This window comes from Cucurbita moschata, unplaced genomic scaffold, assembly GCF_002738365.1.
Source record: "Cucurbita moschata cultivar Rifu unplaced genomic scaffold, Cmos_1.0 Cmo_Scf00001, whole genome shotgun sequence".
Lineage (NCBI taxonomy): Eukaryota > Viridiplantae > Streptophyta > Magnoliopsida > Cucurbitales > Cucurbitaceae > Cucurbita > Cucurbita moschata.
The window spans coordinates 10,259,045-10,281,221 of record NW_019268517.1 but is presented as its reverse complement, the minus strand read 5'-3'; the positions used below and the strand labels follow the sequence as shown (position 1 = coordinate 10,281,221).

The 22,177-nt window shown below is 37.5% G+C and overlaps 4 protein-coding genes across 7 annotated transcripts in view; 1 reads left to right on the top strand and 3 right to left on the bottom strand.

Moving 5' to 3' along the window:
• The window catches only part of LOC111446930, a 6,237-nt gene extending 2,540 nt beyond the window's left edge, over nucleotides 1–3,697 (bottom strand). The window contains exons 1-2 of the mRNA XM_023085863.1: nucleotides 3,113–3,697; nucleotides 2,693–3,017 (exon numbers count right to left, since the gene is read on the bottom strand). Of these exons, the coding sequence (XP_022941631.1) occupies nucleotides 2,693–3,017; nucleotides 3,113–3,250 (463 nt within the window). The 5' untranslated portion in view covers nucleotides 3,251–3,697. The remainder of the gene's footprint in view (nucleotides 1–2,692; nucleotides 3,018–3,112) is intronic.
• Nucleotides 3,698–3,948: 251 nt separating this feature from the next.
• LOC111444251 (elongation factor P) lies at nucleotides 3,949–7,963 on the bottom strand. The gene is made up of 7 exons (XM_023082277.1): nucleotides 7,688–7,963; nucleotides 7,511–7,588; nucleotides 7,295–7,401; nucleotides 6,276–6,353; nucleotides 5,935–6,036; nucleotides 5,589–5,670; nucleotides 3,949–4,254 (listed from the first exon to the last, which is right to left on the bottom strand). The coding sequence occupies exons 1-7, from the start codon at nucleotides 7,839–7,841 to the stop codon at nucleotides 4,136–4,138; spliced, it is 720 nt and encodes a 239-aa protein (XP_022938045.1). The 5' UTR covers nucleotides 7,842–7,963; the 3' UTR covers nucleotides 3,949–4,135.
• Nucleotides 7,964–10,290: 2,327 nt separating this feature from the next.
• LOC111444221 (B3 domain-containing transcription repressor VAL2) lies at nucleotides 10,291–16,293 on the top strand. Of its 3 annotated transcripts, none has more exons than XM_023082250.1 (14): nucleotides 10,291–10,453; nucleotides 10,775–10,902; nucleotides 11,401–11,482; nucleotides 11,575–11,676; nucleotides 12,092–12,452; nucleotides 12,582–12,717; nucleotides 12,842–12,938; nucleotides 13,039–13,213; nucleotides 13,491–13,567; nucleotides 13,649–14,074; nucleotides 14,340–14,389; nucleotides 14,664–14,777; nucleotides 14,884–14,951; nucleotides 15,390–16,293. In XM_023082250.1, the coding sequence occupies exons 2-14, from the start codon at nucleotides 10,790–10,792 to the stop codon at nucleotides 16,154–16,156; spliced, it is 2,568 nt and encodes an 855-aa protein (XP_022938018.1). In that variant the 5' UTR covers nucleotides 10,291–10,453; nucleotides 10,775–10,789; the 3' UTR covers nucleotides 16,157–16,293. The 3 variants fall into 3 exon arrangements, with proteins under 3 accessions (XP_022938018.1, XP_022938009.1, XP_022938001.1); XM_023082241.1 differs by having other exon boundaries at nucleotides 12,528–12,717; XM_023082233.1 differs by having other exon boundaries at nucleotides 12,092–12,717.
• Nucleotides 16,294–17,091: 798 nt separating this feature from the next.
• LOC111444238 (probable serine/threonine-protein kinase PBL1) lies at nucleotides 17,092–21,159 on the bottom strand. Of its 2 annotated transcripts, none has more exons than XM_023082263.1 (5): nucleotides 20,985–21,159; nucleotides 19,089–19,766; nucleotides 18,152–18,409; nucleotides 17,944–18,063; nucleotides 17,092–17,865 (listed from the first exon to the last, which is right to left on the bottom strand). In XM_023082263.1, exons 2-5 carry the CDS (start codon nucleotides 19,719–19,721, stop codon nucleotides 17,239–17,241), a joined length of 1,638 nt encoding a protein of 545 aa, XP_022938031.1. In that variant the 5' UTR covers nucleotides 19,722–19,766; nucleotides 20,985–21,159; the 3' UTR covers nucleotides 17,092–17,238. The 2 variants fall into 2 exon arrangements, with proteins under 2 accessions (XP_022938031.1, XP_022938039.1); XM_023082271.1 differs by having other exon boundaries at nucleotides 19,089–19,734.
• Between the last annotated feature and the right edge of the window lie 1,018 nt (nucleotides 21,160–22,177).

Genomic DNA, 22,177 nt, shown 5'->3' with positions numbered 1-22,177 from the left:
AAAAAAAAAAAAAAAAAAAAAAAAAAAAAAAAAAAAAAAAACTGAACTGAATGAATTAACAAATACGAACAGGGTCAGATGCCAAAGAAAATAGTAAAAACCTAGATCTCAAGTGTCCAATTTTTTCACTTCTTATCTACGTTATCATGTCATGATAACAAAAATAAAACATGTCAATTGCATTTTTGCTTCTCTTCAACAAAATTCCACACAATTGCAAGTATTTACTTTATGCTTAAAATTCAAGTCAAATATTGAGTTTGGGCGGGACAGGTTTTAAAATATAATTAAGTTTTAATTTGGTTGGACCAACTAATTCGGTTATTTAGAAATTGCAGAGGCTAAAAATTCAAACAAGGAGTACGAATTGACATAATGAAGGATTCCCGAATCTTGGAACTTTTTCCGGTATGGAACTACAAATGCAAATGTTAGTGAAACATACTTGCACCCCATTCCTAAGAAAATTGGTAGAAAAAATCACGAAGACTTAATACCATAAGCCTTGCAAGTATATACAAAGTTATCACCAAAGTTTTAGCAGAGAGGCTAAAATTACCCCTCATAACATGACTGAGCAAAATTTCATTATTAAGGGGGAAGGCAAAACATTGTCTCTTGCCTTATTGAAAGTGAGCTCATAGGGAAGCAAATCCCACACACCCTTTCTATTGTCTCTCATCACAGAATATTTTAGCAACTGTCAAAGGATGTTTTGTAATCCCAAATTAAATAACGAAAATAGTCTACCTCCCTAATTTATCTGGTTAGATTTATAAAGATTTAATTACCTAGTATCTAGGGATTATTATTTAGATTTATTGTTAACTAGAGATTTATTTAGATTTATCTCATCTCATTACCTATTATGTAATGATTTATTTAAATTACCTAGTATATAGGGAATTTAGATTGTCTATTGATTTAGATTTGGTTAGCCTTTCTTCCTCTAAAAGGGCATGCAATTCTCTGAAAATTAATAAGAAAAAACAACAAGCTAATTTAGAGCTGCAACAGCAAGTAATACCTCCATAATCGTTGATGATACCATCCTATTCTCATCCATTTTGCATTCAAAGCTCTAAAATCTTTTGAAAGTTATGAAGGTTTCTGAAGCAGCCAAAGCCTTGGAATTGAATTCAACCTTGGAACGTCAACTATGTCGAGCTAAATTGTGAAGATCGTTAGTGCACAAACGAACCCTAATTTTTAATCATTCTTTTGGATTAATGGCCAAGTAACTACGTAGGTTTTCCCTTAATGATGATCTAAAAATAATCTTCCTACTAAGGCCCAATTCTCAAGAAGATCCAATGGGAGATATCTCTTTTCTCCAAAGATGGCTGGCTCACCTTGATCCAAGCTTCTCTCTCGAGTAACTAAGTTGGTCTTCCCTTACCTCTTATTTTATGTCTATTCTTAAAATGCAGAAGAGAGCTTCTGAAGCAATTGAATTGACGTCATTCGAAAAGTGCAGCTTATCACATTGTGAGTTTGAAGGAAGTCTTACATTTGACTATCTGAGTCGAGCCCTTCTTGACAAACGCTCCAGGGATTCTGATGATTAGCTCATGAGAAATCAGCTCTTTGAAGGCAAGTGTTAAGACCAAGTAAGTATCCTCATCATCAGCTTGATAATGTTGACTCTTGAAATTGGTCTCTAGAATTCCCCTTCAGTTGCAAATCTTTCCTCCAAGATCTAATTCCTCCATAAAGATCCTGACCACCAATTATGCACCATTATTTGAAGAATAGCTACCCCAAAAGAGTGAAAGTTCACATTTAGGAAATTTGCTCGACAGTATTTTGGAACATGTTTTCCAACGGCCAAGCAACAAAATTTTAGAACATATTTTCCTCTTTTGGGTGGTCTTATGCTTTTGATTTCAAGGAGGCCAACATCTCTTCTATCTTTTACTTAATCCATTCAAAGACCACTACGGTCATTGAGAAAATGTCACCGATTTATTAGAAGCTTTATCCGTGACTTGGTTGGTAAAGGATGCCACCTTTCTGACCAAGTAATAGGGCAGTCTAAAACCCGAAGGGTTTTTCAGCAATTTGATTCTAATTTGTTAGTTGGATAGGATAGCCAAACAACTCCTAGGCACACACCACAGGTAGGCAGACCCATATGACAACATGGTTGTATCTGATGATGAAAATATGATGTAATAGTCTATATCATTGGGTACAGCCAACAAATATGAACTAATAAAAAGTTGCTCCTTTATCATGCAAGAAAAACAGAGAGATCTAAGAACTTCCTCATGTTTGAACAATCATTAACCGGAGTAGGTTTAGAAATCCTCAAAAGAGTGTAAAGGAACAAGAATAATAGAGGTATGGTTTCAATGTGATATCTTGGAGAGAACATGCAACTTCCAGAAATACTCAACTGGCTTCTAGGCCGCAGAAGATGGAACTTTACTGCCACACAACTGACCAATACCAAATTCCAATGACAATATTAAAAAAGTATATGACCAAGCAGATATGCACAAAAATAAACACCAATCAACTACCAGTACAAATTTAACAAGCGATAGTTCTGGAGGTAGCACGATTCTAGAAGTATAAAAACCTAACAGTGTAGAAATTGGAATCATAATCCACGCCGGAAGAAAACTGAAAAGCATGGTAAAAATCAAGCTTAGGAAATGAATAAGGTCAAAGAGCAGCTCGTATTTACCAATTATATTATTTTGAATGCAAGCAACCAACTTCTTCTGGTCCCTGCACTTCTTGTTGTCGGGTACACCATCACAAATTTCATGATTACTTGATTGAAGACCGCCTTCAGTCCTGTTTCCATTGTTTGTGTCCAAAGGCTTACCATTACCAGCCTCGCTAACATTATGCGAACTACCAGAACTCGAATTATTGAGTCCTTTCGAATCCAGATTAGACGATGAGTTGTTGGGTGCAGGCGGGGGTGGTTCACGTTGCTTCTTTCCATCAACGGGTGCAGAATCCGAGTGATTCGTAGAAGAATTCGGACTGATGAGAGGCAAAACCTAAAAGGCGAAAATGAAAAGTTCATAAAATAGTACAGAGATATAGGAATCTTTCTTCAATTCTTTTTCTCTTCTTAAAGAAAGTAGATGATTACAGGTGACGTTCCGGTGGAGTTATCTTTTGAAGCCGGGTCTAACAACTTTCTTGAATCCCAAAGCGACGCATTGGTTACCTCCGAAACAACTGCATAACAGAAAAACAATGCCAGAAAACAATCTCCACGCATAGCCATCGAATCCAAACCAAATCAGGATAATTCTCTAGCCTTGAAGATTGGAAATGACAGAAATCACTCTTGCTAATTTCATTCTCCGAGAATTGAACACAATCAAATACACCACATATTCTCTCCAGCTTAGAAACACAGCCCAGATTTAAGCAGCGTACACAGAATTGCAAGAAACTGTAAGATGATTTTGAGGGGAAATTTCTCAAAAGCTCCAAATTCTGGGATTTCCTTATATTCAGGATTTCCAAGTTGATGGTTGTTGACACAGATTGATGAGAAGAACCGTGGCGGGGAAAGAATTTTATCGATGCTTCCTTCAGAATTTGCGGTAATTAGCGGGCATTTTATTCTTAGTCTATTGGGCCTATGAAAAGGCAAGGCCCAATAAAGACATTGACAGATCCATGGGCCCTAAACTTGGGCCTTATCCTTTACTACTGATATTGAAAATGCCATCAAAATTCGTGTAAATAAATAATATTTACTTTTAGTTTCCATAATTTAATTTATGTAATATTAAGAATCTTAATAATTAACAATTATTCTCAAAGATCTGATTTTAATAAAACTATATAACTTTTAATGGTAAATAATTATATCCTTATTTTTAGAAATGAATTATTATTTTAAATTAAGTAATTAGTTTTGTTAAATTAGTAATTAATTAACTACATATATAACATTATGCAGACAATATATGATGCTGTTCGATAACGAATGATAATTTGGTATATACTTGGAGATACTTCAGCACTAACTAAGGAATCCAAATCTTAACAGTGAAAAGAGTAGATGGGAGAGGAATCTACAACAGAGACCAAAATAATTGCTCTTTAGAAGAGTACTGACAAAACCTGCCGCCGATGAGTGTCAAGTGCGTGTCAAATTTCATGCCCGGCTCGTGTATTGGCCAGTCCTTGTATCTACCACTATACTATCGCCTACGTTTACAAACAGAGGGACATTAACAACGGCTCCAGTTTCAAGAGTTGCGGGCTTTGAACCACCTGCCAATCAAATTTCATCTTCAATTAGAAGGCTGCCAATGTAATTATTAAGAAGAAATATTGTGGCTTGGATGAAAAAGAACCAATCCGTATGACTAAGACCAGGAAATCTATGTCGACCATGATGCAGACACAAACCATATGGTTGAGGATCGAGGGAATCGAGGTTAACGACGTTGTCGCTTGAAGAAGGGAGGAAATTGTTGTTTCCAATATATCATGTGGGTAATGGAATGTAATAGCCCAAACCCACCACTAGCAGATATTGTCTGCTTTAGCACGTTACGTTTCGTTGTCAACCTCACGGATTTAAGATGTGTCTATTAGGGAGAGGCTTTTTCCACACTCTTATATGGAATGCTTCGTTCCTCTCTCCAACCGATGAGGGATCTCACTGTCTACCCCATTTGGGGGCCCAGCATCCTCGCTGGCACACCTCCCGCTAGCATTGCTAGCATCCTCAATGATGTCCAACTTGTAAGGAATGTTTAGTCTATGAATTAGACCTCTGCAACTTAAAGATTAGGAAATCGTACTCATATTAGAATGTAGGTTTGTTTATTCTAAATTAAGGACTTAATAATCTCAGGGACTACATGAACTCAAATTACATAAATACAAGCTATGAAATGTACCTTAAACAAGTTATAAACTCACAGGCTAAAAACAAACTATACAGATTGAGACGGTTACAGTTGCTTTTCTAAACCGTACACAGCATAAATTTCGTAAATCTAGGTGATACAAAATAAAGTGTCTTAATCATGCCACACACATTTCATGGTTAACTTTTAGATTATAAGTTACATTTAGATAGGTCATTGTGGTATTGATGACCATAAAAGTTACAATCCTTCAATTAACCATAGGTTACTATAATGTTTATTTTCAAAGCTATAAATAGTCATTCATGTTGTTACTTTAGTAGGTGAAGATTTTAAAAATTATAATGAAAGTTTTATATTATGCAAGCCATCAGCTTGTTCCTTTCCATTTTTTGGGTTTAGATTTGCATGCTAGAGTCATTCAAGTAGTTTTGATTAAGCTATCTTGTAAAGTGATTCGAATCACGAGCTTTGAAACGAATTTTTTTACTCTTGATCTTGATCATCAAGGTAATCTGTTCTAAACGGGTTAATTTAATTTCTTATCATTTTTGGGCGCTTGGATCTTGATAATCAAGATATTGGTTTTGTACACTAATCTAATCATGCTCAATTATGTTATGGAAATTTTAGCCCATTTAAATACAAGGAACCTTATCTCGCTGCAAAACATTAACAAAGCATTAAAAGAAGATTTTTGGTCCTAAAAGACAAGTAAAAGTGTGGTACCTTGTGCAGTGTCCCCTTTCAGTCCAGGATCAACGTCAACCACAGTCAATTGAATTGTGTTGGGAACCTCAAAATCAATAACCTAAAAGATGGGAGAACAGAGAAATGAGACGACTCAAGAATTACTATCATCATATTTCACTTCTTATAACTGATGCACGCTGACACTTTGTAGAAACTTGAATGCAATGTTCATGACATGTAACTCATTCATCAAGAAATACGAAAGCTGCTAAATCTTATCGTATTTTTCGAGAGCGAACCATTTAAGAACCGCGTTATGAACTCTATTCGGGAAACACAGTAAAAAAATGCCTGTCAAAAGCTGTCTAAGTGATCGGATTACCTTCCCATTCCAAAACAATACGATGCAGTCCATTCCTTCTTTCAGCCACTTTGTCCTATCACCAACGTCTGCCGCATTTAGGCGTATTTCTTCATACGTATTCTGAAAAATGAGCCACTTAGACTTATTTGATGCAGTTGTGGACTACCAAACTAAAATTTATTCACTAACTAGCTTCGCATAGAACGCGACTATGAGAAGAGCTACCCTATATATCAAGTTGTCTAGAGAGAAATTCTTTGCGAATTATGAGAAAGGAGACAATAACGACCAAATCATAACTACATATACGTGTGTGTGCGCGCGCGCGTGTGCGTGTGTGCGTGCGTGTATTTATATACCAGATCCATGAAAACAAACTGGGAACCATCTTTGTATGTGAACTGCTTGACTTCCTTGTATACATTGGCCTCATCAAGCTGGAAAGACAATTAAAGACAAATGATTAAGAACGGACGAGGAAGAAAATATGAAAGAAGAAACATCACAATTGTAGCAAATCTTTTCCAAAAATCAAGGTCTTGAGAAAGCATTTGAGGGCATAATTCATTTCCAGTGTGGTTGGGTATAGCATCCTATTTTCTACATAGTTGTTGAAATCTGAAATCTAGCAGATGCCAATTTCTTGCGAGCCCAAGCCTACTCGTGGCAGATATTGTCCGATTTGGCTCGTTACGTGTCACCCTCAGCCTCACGGTTTTAAAACGTGTCTACTAGGGAGAGGTTTCCACACCCTTATAAGGAATGTTTCATTCCCCTCTCCAACCGACGTGGAATCTCACAATCTACCCCTTAAGAACTAGCGTCCTCGCCGGCACACTGCCCGGTGTCTGACCTTAATACCATTTGTAACAATCCAAGCCCAACACTAGTAGATATTGCCCGCTTTGGCCTGTTACGTATCGCCATCAGCCTCACGGTTCTAAACCACATCTACTAGGGAGAGGTTTCCACACCCTTATAAGGAATGTTTCATTCCCCTCTCCAACCAACGTGGGATCTCACAATCTACCCCCTAGAGGACCAGCGTAACAGTCCAAGCCTAACACTAGCATTTGTAACAGTCCAAGCCTAACACTAGCAGATATTGTCCGCTCTAACTAAGAGTGGAACCTCACATTATGAGTAGCTATAAAAGCTCCCATAACTTTCTAGCCCGTTTAATACGGTGGGGATATCAATGAAATAAAGAGCTGAAACGGATATCTGAGTTCAATTTAAACAAGAGGGATGATATCTACAAAAATCAATGGGAAACAAAGTGGATGATATTGAACCATTCAGCAGTGATTACAGGTTTGAAATATATATGAACTGCAAATTCTCGCATGCATGACTAGATAATAATTCTGCTACTCACCGAGCTTCCTGCTCGAAAAGTTCTCTCAACCGTATTTCCTGATACATAATTGCGAATTTTGGTCCTTACAAAAGCTGCTCCTTTGCCGGGTTTAACATGAAGGAACTCTATCCAAAAAAACAACAATTCAAGAACAGCTCACTCCGGTTAGATAAATCGAACAGCAAGAAATAATGGTTGGGGAAGGGGAAATTAGACAAGGGGTAGAGAAACAACCTAAAACCCGCCAAGGAGCTCCATCCACTTCAATATTGGTGCCAACCTTGATGTCGTTGCTAGTTAACGCATAAATCCCTGAAAGTGCAACAAAAATTACAATGCTATACCCGAGGAATGAAATTCAATCGAACATTCAGAAATGACACGGAGCAATGCCATAATCGAAGGGTTTACTCAAAAATCTGGTACGCGAATTAGCCGAGGAAGAAAACCGCCGGGTTCGGAGAACAGACGGCTTCGAAGAGAGCGAAAGCGAAGCCGTTGACGATGAGCGGCGGGCGAGAAAAGCAGAAGAGAACGAGGCATTACAGAGGAGAGCGTCGGCCATGTCTGGGAGCGTCTCGGCAAGTGTAAGTGGTTTCTCTGAGCGTTCCCCCTCGAGTCTTGCGCAGAATGACAGGAAAAGAGTGAGGCGTCGTTCGGGGATAAGGCCTGGGAGGGCAGGATTTCACCTTTTACCGCCATTCTTTAATTGGTCTTAATTTTTTTTTTTTTATTATTAGGATTGTTAAAAAAAATTAAATAGACCAAAAAAAATATATACAATTTTTCAGTCGAGTTATTAACTTATTTAAAATTTTATTAATTGAATTAGTTTATAAGTTCATAAAATTAGTTATTTAAATTTAAAATATATTTTTATTTACAATATAATTATATATACGTATACTTAATTTTATATAATTATTTTTATTATGTACCACGCTTAAAATAACTAAGTAACCTTAGATTTTTAATAAAAAAAAAGATTAAATTAATAAAAAAATATCTATAAAATTTATATTTTATCTCGTAAATACTTGTAAACTGGTGAATAAAAAAAATTACAGTCATTTAATAGTTTTTTTTTAAAATACTCGACTTTTAATAATGTTTCAAAAATACCATTCAACTTAAAATGTTTTATTAATATTCTTCGAAAAAATTTAAATATTAAAAAATAATTTTTCATTAGCACTATGTTTAAAAAATACTCATAAATTTTAAGAGTAGCATTAAAATCCTTTACATTAAAAATATATATATATATTACCGTTAATATATCGACAAAAGTCATCAATCAATATCTATCTACAAATATTTTAATATTACTCTTGAAAATTGATGAGTACACTTTAAATCTGGTGATAACAACAAATGTATTTTTTTAATTTTTAAAAAAAATTTAAAGATATTTTTTTTAAAAAAATTTAAGTTTAAATATACTAAGCAAAGATATTTTTAAACAATTTTGAAAGTTAAAATAGTGTTTTTTGAACCAAGTATTAACTGTCTTAATTGTAAAGTAATTTTAATTTTTTTTAGTACAAAGATATTTTTTTTTAATTAATATTATTAAGGTTGATGAATATATATTTTTTTAAGGTATAATGTAAAATTGTATCTTATTTTTATTAATTTAACCTAAATATATATATATATATATATATAAATTCGACCGGATCAAATAAATAAATACAAGCTAAATAAAAAAAGAAAAAGAAAAACAAGATATGATATTGATTTGTTTAATCATTAGTTTTGTACAAATATTAATTCGCAACCGTGTCGTGGCCATCACCAAGTTCTGTGCAATAATTGCTGTTCATCACCTCTTCCTTTCCCTTAATTAATTATCATTATAAACCAATAATCTATAGATTTTTCGTAATTCGGGTCCGGTTTGATTATTTTTTTCAAAAATATTTAAATCCTTAATATAATTTTTGTTTATTAATTTAATTTTTAAAATTAAAAAAATCAAATGTTTTGCTTATTCCTTTTTCCCTTAGCCACTACCGAGCGGGAACTGAGAGGCGTGCGCCGCACCGGCCCTGCCGGTTGTCAGCCTCCGGACGCGATTGTTCGCTAGTTGGCCTCTCTCTTTCAGCGCGGTTGGTGTCCTCCCATCTCCGCCGCTGGATCCATCAACCCAATCAGCCTACGTCACATCCAATCAAATCAACGGCCCTCATGGCCTCCGACTCCCACCGGCAATCTGGACCATTTTGGGGTTCCGTTATGTGGCAGGCACAAGCGTAGTAAAGTGCAAAAGAGGAGGGCATTTCCGTCATTTCACCCTCTGAAACCGTAGTGCATGCGAAATATGCGATTGGATTAAAAATGGTATGGCGCATTATACGGAACTGTCTTTTTGGCGCAGTATTGTCATTTAGATAATCCGCTTTAACCTAACCCACTCGCCCTTGTCGAGCGTGTCTCCTACTCGCTGCTGAGCTAATTTCCGTCATTTCACTCTAATCACGCTGACCTATCAATGATCACGCAAATGCTTCCTTTAGTAATTTTAATTTTAATAAACTAGCTTAATTTCAAATAATAAATAATTAAATAAAAATATAATTTTAATTCATTTTAATATTTTTAAAATTTTAAAATTAAGCCGCTATATTTTTAATAAATCTTAAAATTGATCTATATCTGCCTGAGCCTAAGTTGTCTGAGAAAGATACCTGTACAGACGTTGAAACTGTTACTCTCTTAGGTGAAGAGTTATAATTGTCGTTTAGTGAATGTAATTGATAGATTTTCCAGTATTATTCAATTTTTTTATATAAATAAAAAACAATTATTATTTAATTTATTTTAATAAAATTAAGTTATTAACAAACCAATTTAAAATCTATTGGAAATAGTGAGATTAAAATGAAAAAAAAAACATAGACCCTCTTATATTTCATGTTAATTAATTAATTTATTTATTTATTTTTGTTAAAAGTGTATTAAAATTAAAATGAAAAATAATAATTAAATAGAAGGAAGGGTAAGTGGGGATGGCTGTGTCTTGAAGCATCATCGTGCATCAGTGCATGCATTTTGTGCTTCCCAACTTCTCCTCTTCATCCTCTCTCTCAATCTCTACTTTATTCCTCGGTTGCTTTGGGAGCACTCGTCTTCTCCGTTCAACTTTCCGATTCCGATCAGAGATCCAGCTCAAAGGTACCTGAAATCTTACTCTCTTCAGGATTATCTCCTTTTTCCTCAATCTTCAAAGCTTCAGTCCTGCTCTATTTCCTCTGAATGTTTATATCCCATGGGCACCTATGTTTTTTTATGGTATTCGCGACTTTAGCAATTTTAGTTGCTGTTTGAGAGAGAGAACTAGCTATTATCTTAGCTCTGTTTCTCATATGGTTGTTTGTATGGTGTCCTGTTTGGTCGACTAATTTTGACTATGGATTGCTCGGCTGCTGGAGTTTATCTAATTTAATTAGGGCTCTCGTTTCCGCGTCATGAATTTTGGTCTTGTGAAATTTTCAGAATTGAGATTGAGGAATGGCTTCGAGGACTTGCATGAATGTGTCATGCGGAGCATCCTCTTCAACCGAATGGAGGAAAGGTTGGGCTCTGCGATCTGGCGATTTTGCTACTCTCTGCGATAAGTGCGGGTAATTTTACGGGCACAAAATCTATTTAAATTTTGTAGAAAGTAGCGGAAGCTCTGTTGAGGTTTCTGCGCTTTGGCTCGACTTTATTTTAACTACATATATACTCTCTCTCCCTTTCTTGTTTTACGCCTGAGGTAAATAGGATACAAGTTTTCGAATTTCATTTGGCTTGCAGCTGGCCGTAAGATTTTTAATTTAGCCGTCCTAGTATAGAAGCTAGAGTGGCTGCTCAAGAGGCATAAATTAGCCTTGAATTGTGCTTTACCAGCTAATAGTTTCTCGCTGTATTATTAACTTCAATATATTTTTAAATTTTTTTCCTTCAGGTGCATTTCATTTTTGTTCTAGCATTATGCTATCTAGAATTGAGAAATTTGAGTGCATAGTTTTATCATCTTATTTGTGTCAAAAGTTCTATATATATATATATATATATTTATTTATTTATTTATTGAATTTGAGATCCTAAACATGTCACAATTAATGAACTGTTAATAGGTCTGCTTACGAGCAGTCAATTTTCTGCGATGTGTTCCATTTAAAAGACTCTGGTTGGAGGGAGTGTACCTCATGTGGCAAGGTAATCCGATTTGCAATAGTCAATCTCTTTTCTTTTCAATGCTTTCTCTTCCTTATATGCCTAGATTTTTATCAAATGGTGTTTCATTGCAGAATCTTCATTGCGGATGCATTGCTTCCAAGTTCCTGATGGAGCTTCATGACAGTGGGGGGGTGAACTGTATAAGCTGCGCTAAAGATTTAGAGCTTCATATTGTAAGAACGTACACCTGTATAACTCACTGGTTTATGTTGCAACTTACTAGTTATTGACTATAGCCCACAAATGCCTAACTTTTTTACTTTTAAGTTATATTCTTTCTTGCTCTTATCATGATCCTTCACTTAAACTGGTTTACATGTTGTATTTAGCATCTTAAGTATTTAAGTTGAAGGTATTCCTCCTTGCTACAGTTGTACTTTTTTCTGTTCCATCTTCTATGATAAAGCAATTGATATTTATAAATAAACAAGAATCCTTTTGTTTTATTTAAATGAACTTTCTATTTGAGCTTTTGGATTCTGTAATGATGCACAAAGATTATAAGATTCTCTTATCCCTCCAACAATTATTCTCTCCTACCAAATGATATCTAATTCATTATTCTGCTTATGGGATATATTATTACAGACCGGTACTAGTGAAAAGCTGAATGGGCTTGGCACACCACAAGTTCAGAATTCTGGTGCTTTACAAACACTTTTAGTGGAAGATGATAACAGTGATAGAATAAGGCTCGTCCAGCAGGGAAACAAGGCAGAGGGAAATGAACTTAGGGAATCACTCCTATTGCAAAGTAATGACAAAACTGGATCCTTAGTTCAAATGAAACATGAAGAAAATATTTCTCTGGTGAAAAATGTTGGGTATGTATCTTCCTTGGAATTCAATCAGGTGATGACAAACGGGTTGAATGAAACTGCCAAACAGGAAATCTGCAAAGCAGACAATGGAACAAAGTTTACTTATGATTCTCTTGCTTTCGGATGTGGTAACTCAAATCCTCTTCCCGCTGTTTCTAGTGATGAAAAAGAGGATAGCAAGTCATCCTCTCCTTTGCTTCTAGGTTCTAGATCTCGTCATCTTATTCCGAAGCCCGCACGTGCATTATTTAATGTAGGCTTAGAGCCAAATGCTAGCATGGTTTCACAAGTACGCGTAGCAAGGCCACCTGCTGAAGGGAGGGGGCGGAATCAATTGCTTCCTCGTTATTGGCCCAGGATTACTGACCAAGAACTGCAACAGATATCTGGAGCGTATCCATCCCTTCATTTTAATTGTTCTATTACTTTCTGCCAGTATATTTCCATGTCTTGAGCAATTATCATTTTCCTGGTTTATAAAAATTAAAATGCTACTCCTTAACTGTCTGATCTTAAGTTCAAATTCCACTGTTGTGCCATTGTTTGAAAAGATGCTCAGTGCCAGTGATGCTGGTCGGATAGGCCGATTAGTTGTCCCAAAAGCCTGTGCTGAAGTAAGATTTGCACCATGATTTGTCTAGTTTTGCGACTATGTTTTATGTTTACTGTAGTGGATACTGTAAACTGTTTGGTGATCTCTGGACAACTTTGCAGGCATATTTTCCTCCAATCTCTCAGCCAGAAGGCCTTCCTATAAGAATTCAAGATATCAAAGGAAAAGAGTGGGTGTTTCAGTTCAGGTTTTGGCCCAATAATAACAGTAGAATGTATGTTTTGGAAGGTGTAACTCCCTGCATACAGTCCATGCAGCTGCAAGCTGGAGATACAGGTAAGTATTCATGGCTGGATTATTTGAAAGCAACAATTTTAAAATATTAACGATTAAGCTAGTGATTTTTTGTTTCCATTGTTTATCCTTCTAATAATAAAGCCAGAGAATATGCAGTGGTTTGTGCCAGCTGATATTTAAATCAGTTTTCCTCTTCCATCAACGTTTGCAGATTTTTCTTGGCTGAACTATCTTATTTTATTTTTTGCTTTTTTTTTTTTTTTTTCTGGAAGTACTATTTAAAATTGAATGATGTTTCTTTTCATTTTTGGCACAGTGACTTTTAGCCGCATGGATCCTGAAGGCAAACTTATTATGGGATTTCGCAAAGCATCAAGCTCTTCTATAATGCAGGTAGCTGGCTACTGCAAGTTTTTGAATGTTAGACACTAAAAAGTGTGAAGTTGAGATTGAATTATTTATTTGATTGAACAGGATAGTCATCCAAATGCTCTCTCTACTGCTGGTGGCCATTCGAGTGAATTCTTTTCAAGTGTTTTTGAAAATCTTCCCATGTTGAGTGGCCATTCCAGCCTTCTACAGTCCTTGAAGGGCAATATGGATCCCCATCTCAATTTATTGCCTGGGTACTTCAATCAACCTGGTGCTGATATGAGCTGGCAAAAAGCTGAGAAGCATGATGATAAATCAAGAGAGGGCTTGCTCCTGTCTTCAATGCTTGCACCAGAGAGGAAAAGAACTCGAAATATAGGGTCTAAAAGTAAAAGGCTGCTCGTTGATTGTCAGGATGCGCTGGAGTTGAAACTCAAATGGGAAGAGGTGCAGGATTTGCTTCGTCCACCACCAACTGTCAAACCGAGCAAGTTCGTGATTGAAGATCATGAGTTTGAAGAATATGAAGTATGTGATATATGTGGTTTTAATTCCTACTTTTATAGAGGTTTTTATTCTTGGTGTTCATCAAGGGCAAAAGGTTTTCCCCAACCTTGTTTCATTGTCCAAGTCCCTATTCATACTGCTTTGTCCCTGTTTCTCCAGTTTATTTATCTTGAGTTAATATCAAATCTAAGCAAATACCTGTATCAAGGAGAGCACTCATGTTGAAGTAATTGTTGCACGGCACTGATCTGACAAGCATGTATAAATTTTGTGTACTTTCAAACAGGAACCTCCAGTTTTTGGAAAGAGGAGCATTTTTTTGGTCCGCTCAAATCGGTAATTGTTTTCTATGTTTAATAATGTTTAGAGTTCAAGCTTTACAAGTTTCATAATTGCCATTTGATCTAGCTGTTACTTTTTAATTTGACTGTTACGGACACCATTTGCACCACATATGTTCACAATACAACCATCATGCACACAGCACTGAGTACCCAAAATATAATCCTTTATTCCGGAATACTTCCTCTCATAGCATTTCAAGTACTTAAAACCCCCTATTTGCAAGTACCGAAAAGATAATCGTTTCAACTGATATGTCTTCTACCAGGGGGCAAGAGCAATGGGCACAGTGTGATGATTGCTCTAAATGGCGAAAATTGCCAGTTGATGTACTTCTGCCCTCCAAGTGGACATGCGTGGAAAATATTTGGGATCAAAGCATGTAAGTACTTGTTTTCCTTGCCTTTTTTACTTGTCTACTCAAGGAGAAACTGTTCATAGTGAGAGAGCTTGTACTTTATTTTATACTTCTGAAATCATGTTCTCAGGAGTTCATGTTCTACACCTGAAGAACTGACAACAAGGGAACTGGAACATATTCTCAGATTAAATAAGGGTATGGCTGTGTACCATTATATTTCTCCAACGATTACTGTTCGTTTCCTCTCCTCTGTCTTTGTGCAGATGAGCATGCATCCATACATACGAAAGAATGACATTATAGTAGTATACAACACAGTTTTCAATAGCAGTTTATATTTGTGATTTGCATGCGGTTTTATAATTTCCACATTTATTAGAACTTGTAGCACTAGGATTATTGGGTTATAATCGTCACTTCAACTGCATAAGTTTACATGTGAATTTAAACATCAGAGAGAATGCATGGTCAATTAATTGCTTATTTTGACGTGCCAAGACACAGAACAAGTGTTTATATTAGTGTCTACTCAAGATTTTTCGTGTTGTTATCCCGTGCGTTCCTTGCATTTACTTCATGCTTTCCGTAGATTATGTTTTCATAAACACTTCGTTCTAAATGCCCAATTTCCAGAATTCAAGAGACAGAGAACTTTGGCTTTCAATAGACCAATCCAGGATCATGAATCCTCTGGTCTGGATGCTCTGGCAAATGCTGCAACTTTAGGAGATAATGTCAGTGATCCAGGTACTGCATCAGTTGCAACTACAACAAGGCATCCGAGGCACCGTCCTGGGTGCTCATGCATTGTGTGCATCCAACCACCCAGTGGAAAGGGAAAGCACAAACCTACATGCACATGCAATGTTTGTATGACAGTTAAACGTAGGTTTAAAACTCTAATGATGCGCAAGAAGAAGCGGCAGTCTGAGCGTGAAGCTGAAATTGCACAGAAGAATCAGCTTAAGTGGGGCTCTAGAGATGAAATTGAGCTGGACAACACCTCTAGACATGTATCCCTCAACCTCGGTCCTTCTGAAAATGAAGCCCAACTGACAAATGAATCCAGAAGCCAAAGTAATTTGGTCGAAACTGGTAAGGACCAATTAGATTTGAATTGCCATCCTGACCAGGAAAACGAAGTACAAGGGGTGTCAAATCGAGTGAGCATGATGAGTCTCGTTCAAATAGCAAGCCTGCCATTGGAGACGTACTTGAAGCAGAACGGTCTTACAAGTTTGTTACCGGAGCCACAGGTAAGTTTAGCATCATCACATGCACCAGCACAAGGCGCAAATGAGGTCGAAGGCGCAATGAACGACGATGATGGGTGTTTTGCTTCTTCTGCCCAAGACCAGGAAAGTGAGGGAGAAGAAATCTGTGAAAAAGATCAAAGTTGAAATTCAATCGTGGCTCTTGTTCATGATTATTAAATACTAATATGTTAAGTATAGGATATTTAATTTTAATGTAAATAGCAAAAAAGTTTTTAAGTTCCTTTTTCTTCTGGCAAAATGTATATAACTTTCTTGTGGTTGATAGGGTCTTTCAGAGTTTTTCCCCGTTGTCAAATATAAAATTGGTCATGGTCTCCAATACAGGGAGGTCCTCGTAACAATTGACACAAAATCCTGTTCGGACAGCTTTAGTAGAGGTGTAGTAGATCTGGATCATTCTTCCGTGACTGTACGGTTCAATTTTCATCTCTGACTACAGAAGTGTAGTGGGTAGCCAGTCCCCATGTGAGGTGTAGGCATGCGCGGCGGATGAGCGGCGGAGTGCAGCAAACGAGACTGAGTTGCGCACAATTAAGAGACAATGTCAGTATAGTCCACTTTTTGTTTGTTATATATCAGTCCTTCTCATGTCCATATGTTTTCATGTCCATCGTTAGTAAATATTGTCCACTTTTTACTATATATCATCGTCAACCGTTCTGTTATGTATTGTCTTGGCCTCACGATTTTCATGTCTATTGCTAGTAAATATGTCCACTTTTTGTATATATTACCATCAACCGTCTCATTATATATCGTCGTCAGTCTTACAATTTTTTACGTCCATCGCTAGTAAATATTATCCACTTTAGTCCGTTATATATCGTCGTCAACCGTCCCGTTATGTATCGTTATCAACCTCACGATTTTAAAACACATTTACTATCGAGAGGGTCTAACCTTACTCTGAGTCGGACCTCAAGCACACCTACTGTCATGGATCATAAGAGAGAGATAAGAGATAAGAAGGAGATGGGAAAGAAGCAAAACAAATGTGTAAAATGGGAGTTTGCATCAGAAGATGCTGACCCCAATCCCAACCATAACTCAATTATATCTACAAAACCAAAACCTTTCCTTTTACAACAACACCACGGGTTGCATTTATCTCTTATGTATTCTTTTGAATGATCAAAAAAGTTGAAAAATAAGTGTGTATCTATATATATATAAGGAAAATAAAAGAAAACAATTTACATACACAATCAAAATCCTTCAACCCCAGTTCGCCGAAAGGTCGATGACGATGATTTTCGGTTTCCCTGTCTATCAAGCTCCTCAAGTGAATGTGAGGAACAGGCACGCGGGGGAAGAGTTAACGGCAAGGTTCTTCTAGACGGAGATACAGACAGCCGAGCACCCGAAGGTGGCGAAGGGGAGAAACTTAATCGAGGCGCTGGGGTGATGATACCATTAAGGCTTGGAGACCTTGAAATCTGTTTTCCAGCAAATGCTGCAGGTTCTTGCAAAGGAAACCGACACGAGTACTTCACGTCTTGTATGCTGCTAAGGCGTTCAACAATCGTTCTCATCGTCGGTCTCTCAGATGGATCTTTCTGAAGACATCTTTGAGCAATGTCAGCCACAATCCTAGACGCTTTAGACGGGAAGCGCCCTTTTAGCTGAGGATCCATGATCAGAGACAGTCGACAATCATCGTTGAGGAAAGGCCCGCTCCATTTAACTAAGTTTCGCTCTTCCTTCGGATGACGGTTATCGAGATTCCTCCTGCCAGTAAGTAGTTCCAGAAGAACAATTCCAAAACTCCAAACATTGCTCTTAGGAGTAAGCAACCCTCTCTCCAAGGTTTCCACTGATAAACTTGCACCCACCTGCATATATCACCCGAGTCAATCATGCTCGTTGTTCGATTAGAAGAAAGCAAGGAGGCAGGCAATCAGTTTACTAACCACCGAGTTGTTCGATATCTCCGACTTGGGAATATGTCCGACGCATCCATATCCAGAAAGTTTTGCACTGAAGTCCTTGTCGATCTGTATGTTGGCAGTCGAAAACTCATTGTACATTGCCTGCAGATACAAAATCCCATCCTAAGACATTGGCCAAGTGAACCAAATCTCATGTCAAGTGTATTAATACGACCGCAACTTCTGTTACCTGGAAAGGACCTTCTTCGTGCAAGAAAGTCAGACCTTGGGCAGCACATAATGCAATTTTCATTCTCGAATTCCAGTCGATGAGGGGTCCGTCAGATCTCGAGTATAGAAGCCTATCCAAGCTTCCATGAAACAGCCTTTCATACACCAACAGCCTCTGTTCAGAGCCGTCGCGTGCATGGAAGCCGAGTAGTTTACAAAGGTTAGGATGTTGTAAAGAGGCCAGTGTGTTCACTTCATTCACAAATTCCCTCAATCCCTGGTTAAGCATAGTCATCACCTCATAGTTAGTTCAGGCTTCAACTGGAAACCAGTTTCAAATGCTTGCGGAGGTCAGATATTGTCCTTCACGGGCTTCCCCTCAAAATTTTTAAAACGCGTCTGTTAGGGAGAGGTTTTCACACCCTTATAAAGAATGTTTTGTTCCCCTCTCCAACCAATGTGGGATCTCACAATCCACTCCCCTTCAGGGTCCAGCGTCCTTGCCGACACTCATTCCCCTCTCCAATCGATGTGGGATCTCACAATCCACCCACTATCGGGGCCCACAATCGGCGAGGATGCTGGACCCCGAAGAGGGTGGATTGTGAGATCCCACATCGGTTGGAGAGGAGAACGGAACATTCTTTATAAGGATGTGGAAACCTCTCCCTAGCATACGCGTTTTAAAAAACTCAAGGAGAAGCCCAAAGGGGAAAGCCCAAAGAAGACAATATCTGCTAGTGGTGAGCTTGGGCAGTTATATTATATCTAGAGTACCGAGTAGAGTAGAGCAAACAAAATAGAAATCAACCAGAAAAAGAACAAATTTCCAGAAAAAATGATAACCTCACAACCACTTTGAACTATCTTTTAGGCAAATAATTTATAAACCACCTAATGTGAAGTGCAACCTAACAGATAATATCCAGTTCATCCAAATAAAGTAGCTGTAGTACCTGATTTGATGAATAAAGACGAGTAACATTAGCCTCAAACTTCCTTAAGCTAGAAGAATCATCTCCAAAAGAAGCCTTATATATAAACGACGAGAGACCTTCGGACACGCAACGATCAGAAGAAAAATTATGGCAAGCAGCCGATACTTCTTCGAACGAAAAGTTCCGAAGTGAACCCGTAGGAGGCAATGGCAAGGGTCCCGACGAATATAACGGCCCACTGGACGTGACCGATTTAAAGCTTCCTGAAATTTTCAAAGAAGCAGTAGCCTGAGGTGAAGGAAGGGGCAGCGGTTGTGGACCTGAGGATTTTTGCTCCTTATTCAATCCAGCATTAAGCTTCGACTCCTCGTGTGCATCGTAATCCATCGCTGCAAGAGCGTCCTGTTGGGCATCGTCGAGTGACGAGGGAGCAGACAATGCCCTGGCTCTATTGCTGGATATTTTATTAGCTGATTGAACAGGCTTGACTCTAGTTCTGAAGCTTGGTGGTGCGGACTGCAAGGATCTTGTTTCAAGCTGGGGCTCAGGGAGCATAGTAGGCAAGTGCTCCTCCTTAGGATTAAGGGGTTTAACATACGCAGGCTGATCGACCTTTTTCTTTTTGGTCTTCCAAACAGCGAAACAGGGCATCTTTTTTCAAAGCCTATATACAATTGGTAGGCTTCTTGGATTAATCTGCACAAGGAATTAATACACCAAATATTTCAAAGCCTATAACAAACAAACACGTACACATCGAGCGCTTCTTGAATGAAATGATCAAGGAAATTGTAATAACTCAAGCCGACCACTAGCAGATATTGTCCTCTTTGGACTTTCCCTTCTGGATTTTCCCTCACGGTTATAAAATGCATTTACTAGGGAGAGGTTTCCACACCCTTATAAGAAATGCTTCGTTCCCCTTTCCAACCGATGTCGGTTCTCACAATCCACCCCTCTTGGGGGCCAGCGTCCTTATTGGCACACCGCTTGGTGATTGGCTCTGATACCATTTGTAACTGTTAAAGCCCACCGCTAGCAGATATTGTCCTCTTTGGACTTTCCTTTCAAGGTTTTAAAACAGTCTACTATGTAGAAGTTTCCACCCCCTTATAAGGAATGTTTTGTTCCCCTCTCCAACCGACGTGGGATCTCACAATCCACCCCCCTTGGGGGATCAGTGTCCTTGCTAGCACACCCCCCAATGACTAGCTCTGATATCATTTGTAACTGCCCGAGCTCACTATTAGCCAATATTGTCCTCTTGGAGCTTTCCCGAATTTCCCCTTAAGATTTTAAAACTCGTCTACTAAAGAGAGAGGTTTCCACACCCATATAAAGAATACTTCGTTCCCCTCTCCAACCGATATGAGATCTCACAATCCACCTCCCTTGGAGCCCAGCATCCTCGCTGGCACACCGCCCAGTGACTAGCCCCGATATCATTTATAACTGCCTAAGCCCACCGCTACCAAACATATTATCCTATTTAGGCTTTCTCTTCAGACTTTCCCTCGCGATTTTAAAACACGTCTACGAGAGAGAAGTTTCCACACCCCTACAAGTAGAAGAATACTTCGTTCCCTTCTCCGACCGATGTAGGATCTTACAAGAACATACGAAATTAAACACCAATCCATCCAAAACATAATCATTCAATCCCCTTTTCAAAAGGGCATCTGAGAAAAAATCCAGAAAATTGTCTCCCCTCTCCTATTTCACTTTCAAGTACACAGTATAAACCACAATCTATAAGCAAATCGATAAACAATTCATAAGCTCGAACAAGAATTCAAGGAACAAAGCTCAGATTACTAAGAACAGTGATTAAGAAAATCAAACCAGAAGGAAACAGCGATAATTAAAACCCTACCAAACAGACCATAAATCAAGAACTCAAGGCAGAATACGAACCTGGAAATGATTGAGTCATGCAATCGGAAGTGAAGAAGAGGACGAACAGAAAGGGTGAAAGGGAAGAAGTGAAACTGATAGATCTTTGAAATGGAAAAAACCCAGAAAAAGACGATAGGAAGGAATAGTTTCTATGAAACAGAGATAGAGAGATGGGAACCCCAATGAGCAGTAGTCAAACCTACCGAACCCCGATTTATTTTTTTTTTTTTTAATATTAAAAACCAAATTTTGTTTTTTCATGTTGTTTTACAATACTACCCTCCCTTTTTTCAGTTTCTTCTTTCTAAAAAAGGAGGGTGAATTGGTGATTTTGGATATATAAATAAAAAGTCTGCCATTTGCCTCGATTGAAGTGACAGCCCAGTCAAAGTTGGAAAATCGTTGATATAAATATATTTTTTATTTTATTTATAAAAAAAAATAATTGTTATAATAACAATAATGATAATTATTTATAGAAAATTAATAATAATAAAAGTTTTCAAGAAGACCTATGGAGATAGGTGTTTGACTACGAATCTGGACCGCTGGATGAGCGAGTGGGGAGAAGGTAAGGAACGGCCACGTTGAAAGGGATGGTGGGACCCACTTGACGTATTTCTGATTTAATAATTTTAAAATGAAATTAAAAATAAAAACAAATGGAAGAGGAAGAGTAGAGGAAGGGGAGTCTCACGCGCCCAAGTGGGCCCCACCACCACTTTTTTTTTCTTTTTTTTTTTTTGTCATTTGAATTTATTTTAATATTTGTTTTCCTCGCAACACACGCAACAATAAATATTAATAATAATTTTCAACAGTTCTTAGTTTATTACTTCAGCTTCAGACTTCAATCCAAACATGAGCCCTTTCAGGTTTTTGGCATTCCCAACCAGATTTGAAAACCAAGCAAGCCAAACCAATTTCAGATGACATTAAGTCATTTAAAACCTTAAATGCCTCAAAAAGTATACCATTTTCTAGTAATGATTTTAAGGAAGACTTCTCGGTCAACTCGATGACTTCTACGAGAAAGACGATATAAAGATGTTCGAGTGCTTCCTACCGAAAACGACTAAAGAAAAAATATCAATGTCTATTTAGTTTTTAAATTTAATTGATTTTTAGACTAAATTTGTAATTTTAAAAGTTGAGGGTCGAAATTATATAAATTTCACCAATTCAATCAACTATTTACTTGATTGCAATCG

What these genes read in the sequence shown, in the direction of transcription:
- LOC111444238 (XM_023082263.1), bottom strand. Translation starts at nt 19,721, where the DNA reads ATGCCCTGTTTCGCTGTTTGGAAGACCAAAAAGAAAAAGGTCGATCAG. An exon ending in GTCTTTATTCATCAAATCAG is followed by an intron (nt 18,410 to 19,088) that starts GTACTACAGCTA and finishes ATGCTTAACCAG; the next exon opens with GGATTGAGGGAATTTGTGAA. An exon ending in AGATATCGAACAACTCGGTG is followed by an intron (nt 17,866 to 17,943) that starts GTTAGTAAACTG and finishes TGATATATGCAG; the next exon opens with GTGGGTGCAAGTTTATCAGT.
- LOC111444221 (XM_023082233.1), top strand. Translation starts at nt 10,790, where the DNA reads ATGGCTTCGAGGACTTGCATGAATGTGTCATGCGGAGCATCCTCTTCA. An exon ending in AGTGTACCTCATGTGGCAAG is followed by an intron (nt 11,483 to 11,574) that starts GTAATCCGATTT and finishes GTTTCATTGCAG; the next exon opens with AATCTTCATTGCGGATGCAT. An exon ending in CAAGCTCTTCTATAATGCAG is followed by an intron (nt 13,568 to 13,648) that starts GTAGCTGGCTAC and finishes TTGATTGAACAG; the next exon opens with GATAGTCATCCAAATGCTCT.
- LOC111444251 (XM_023082277.1), bottom strand. Translation starts at nt 7,841, where the DNA reads ATGGCCGACGCTCTCCTCTGTAATGCCTCGTTCTCTTCTGCTTTTCTC. An exon ending in AGCTCCTTGGCGGGTTTTAG is followed by an intron (nt 7,402 to 7,510) that starts GTTGTTTCTCTA and finishes TTTTTTGGATAG; the next exon opens with AGTTCCTTCATGTTAAACCC. An exon ending in TATTGTTTTGGAATGGGAAG is followed by an intron (nt 5,671 to 5,934) that starts GTAATCCGATCA and finishes CCCATCTTTTAG; the next exon opens with GTTATTGATTTTGAGGTTCC.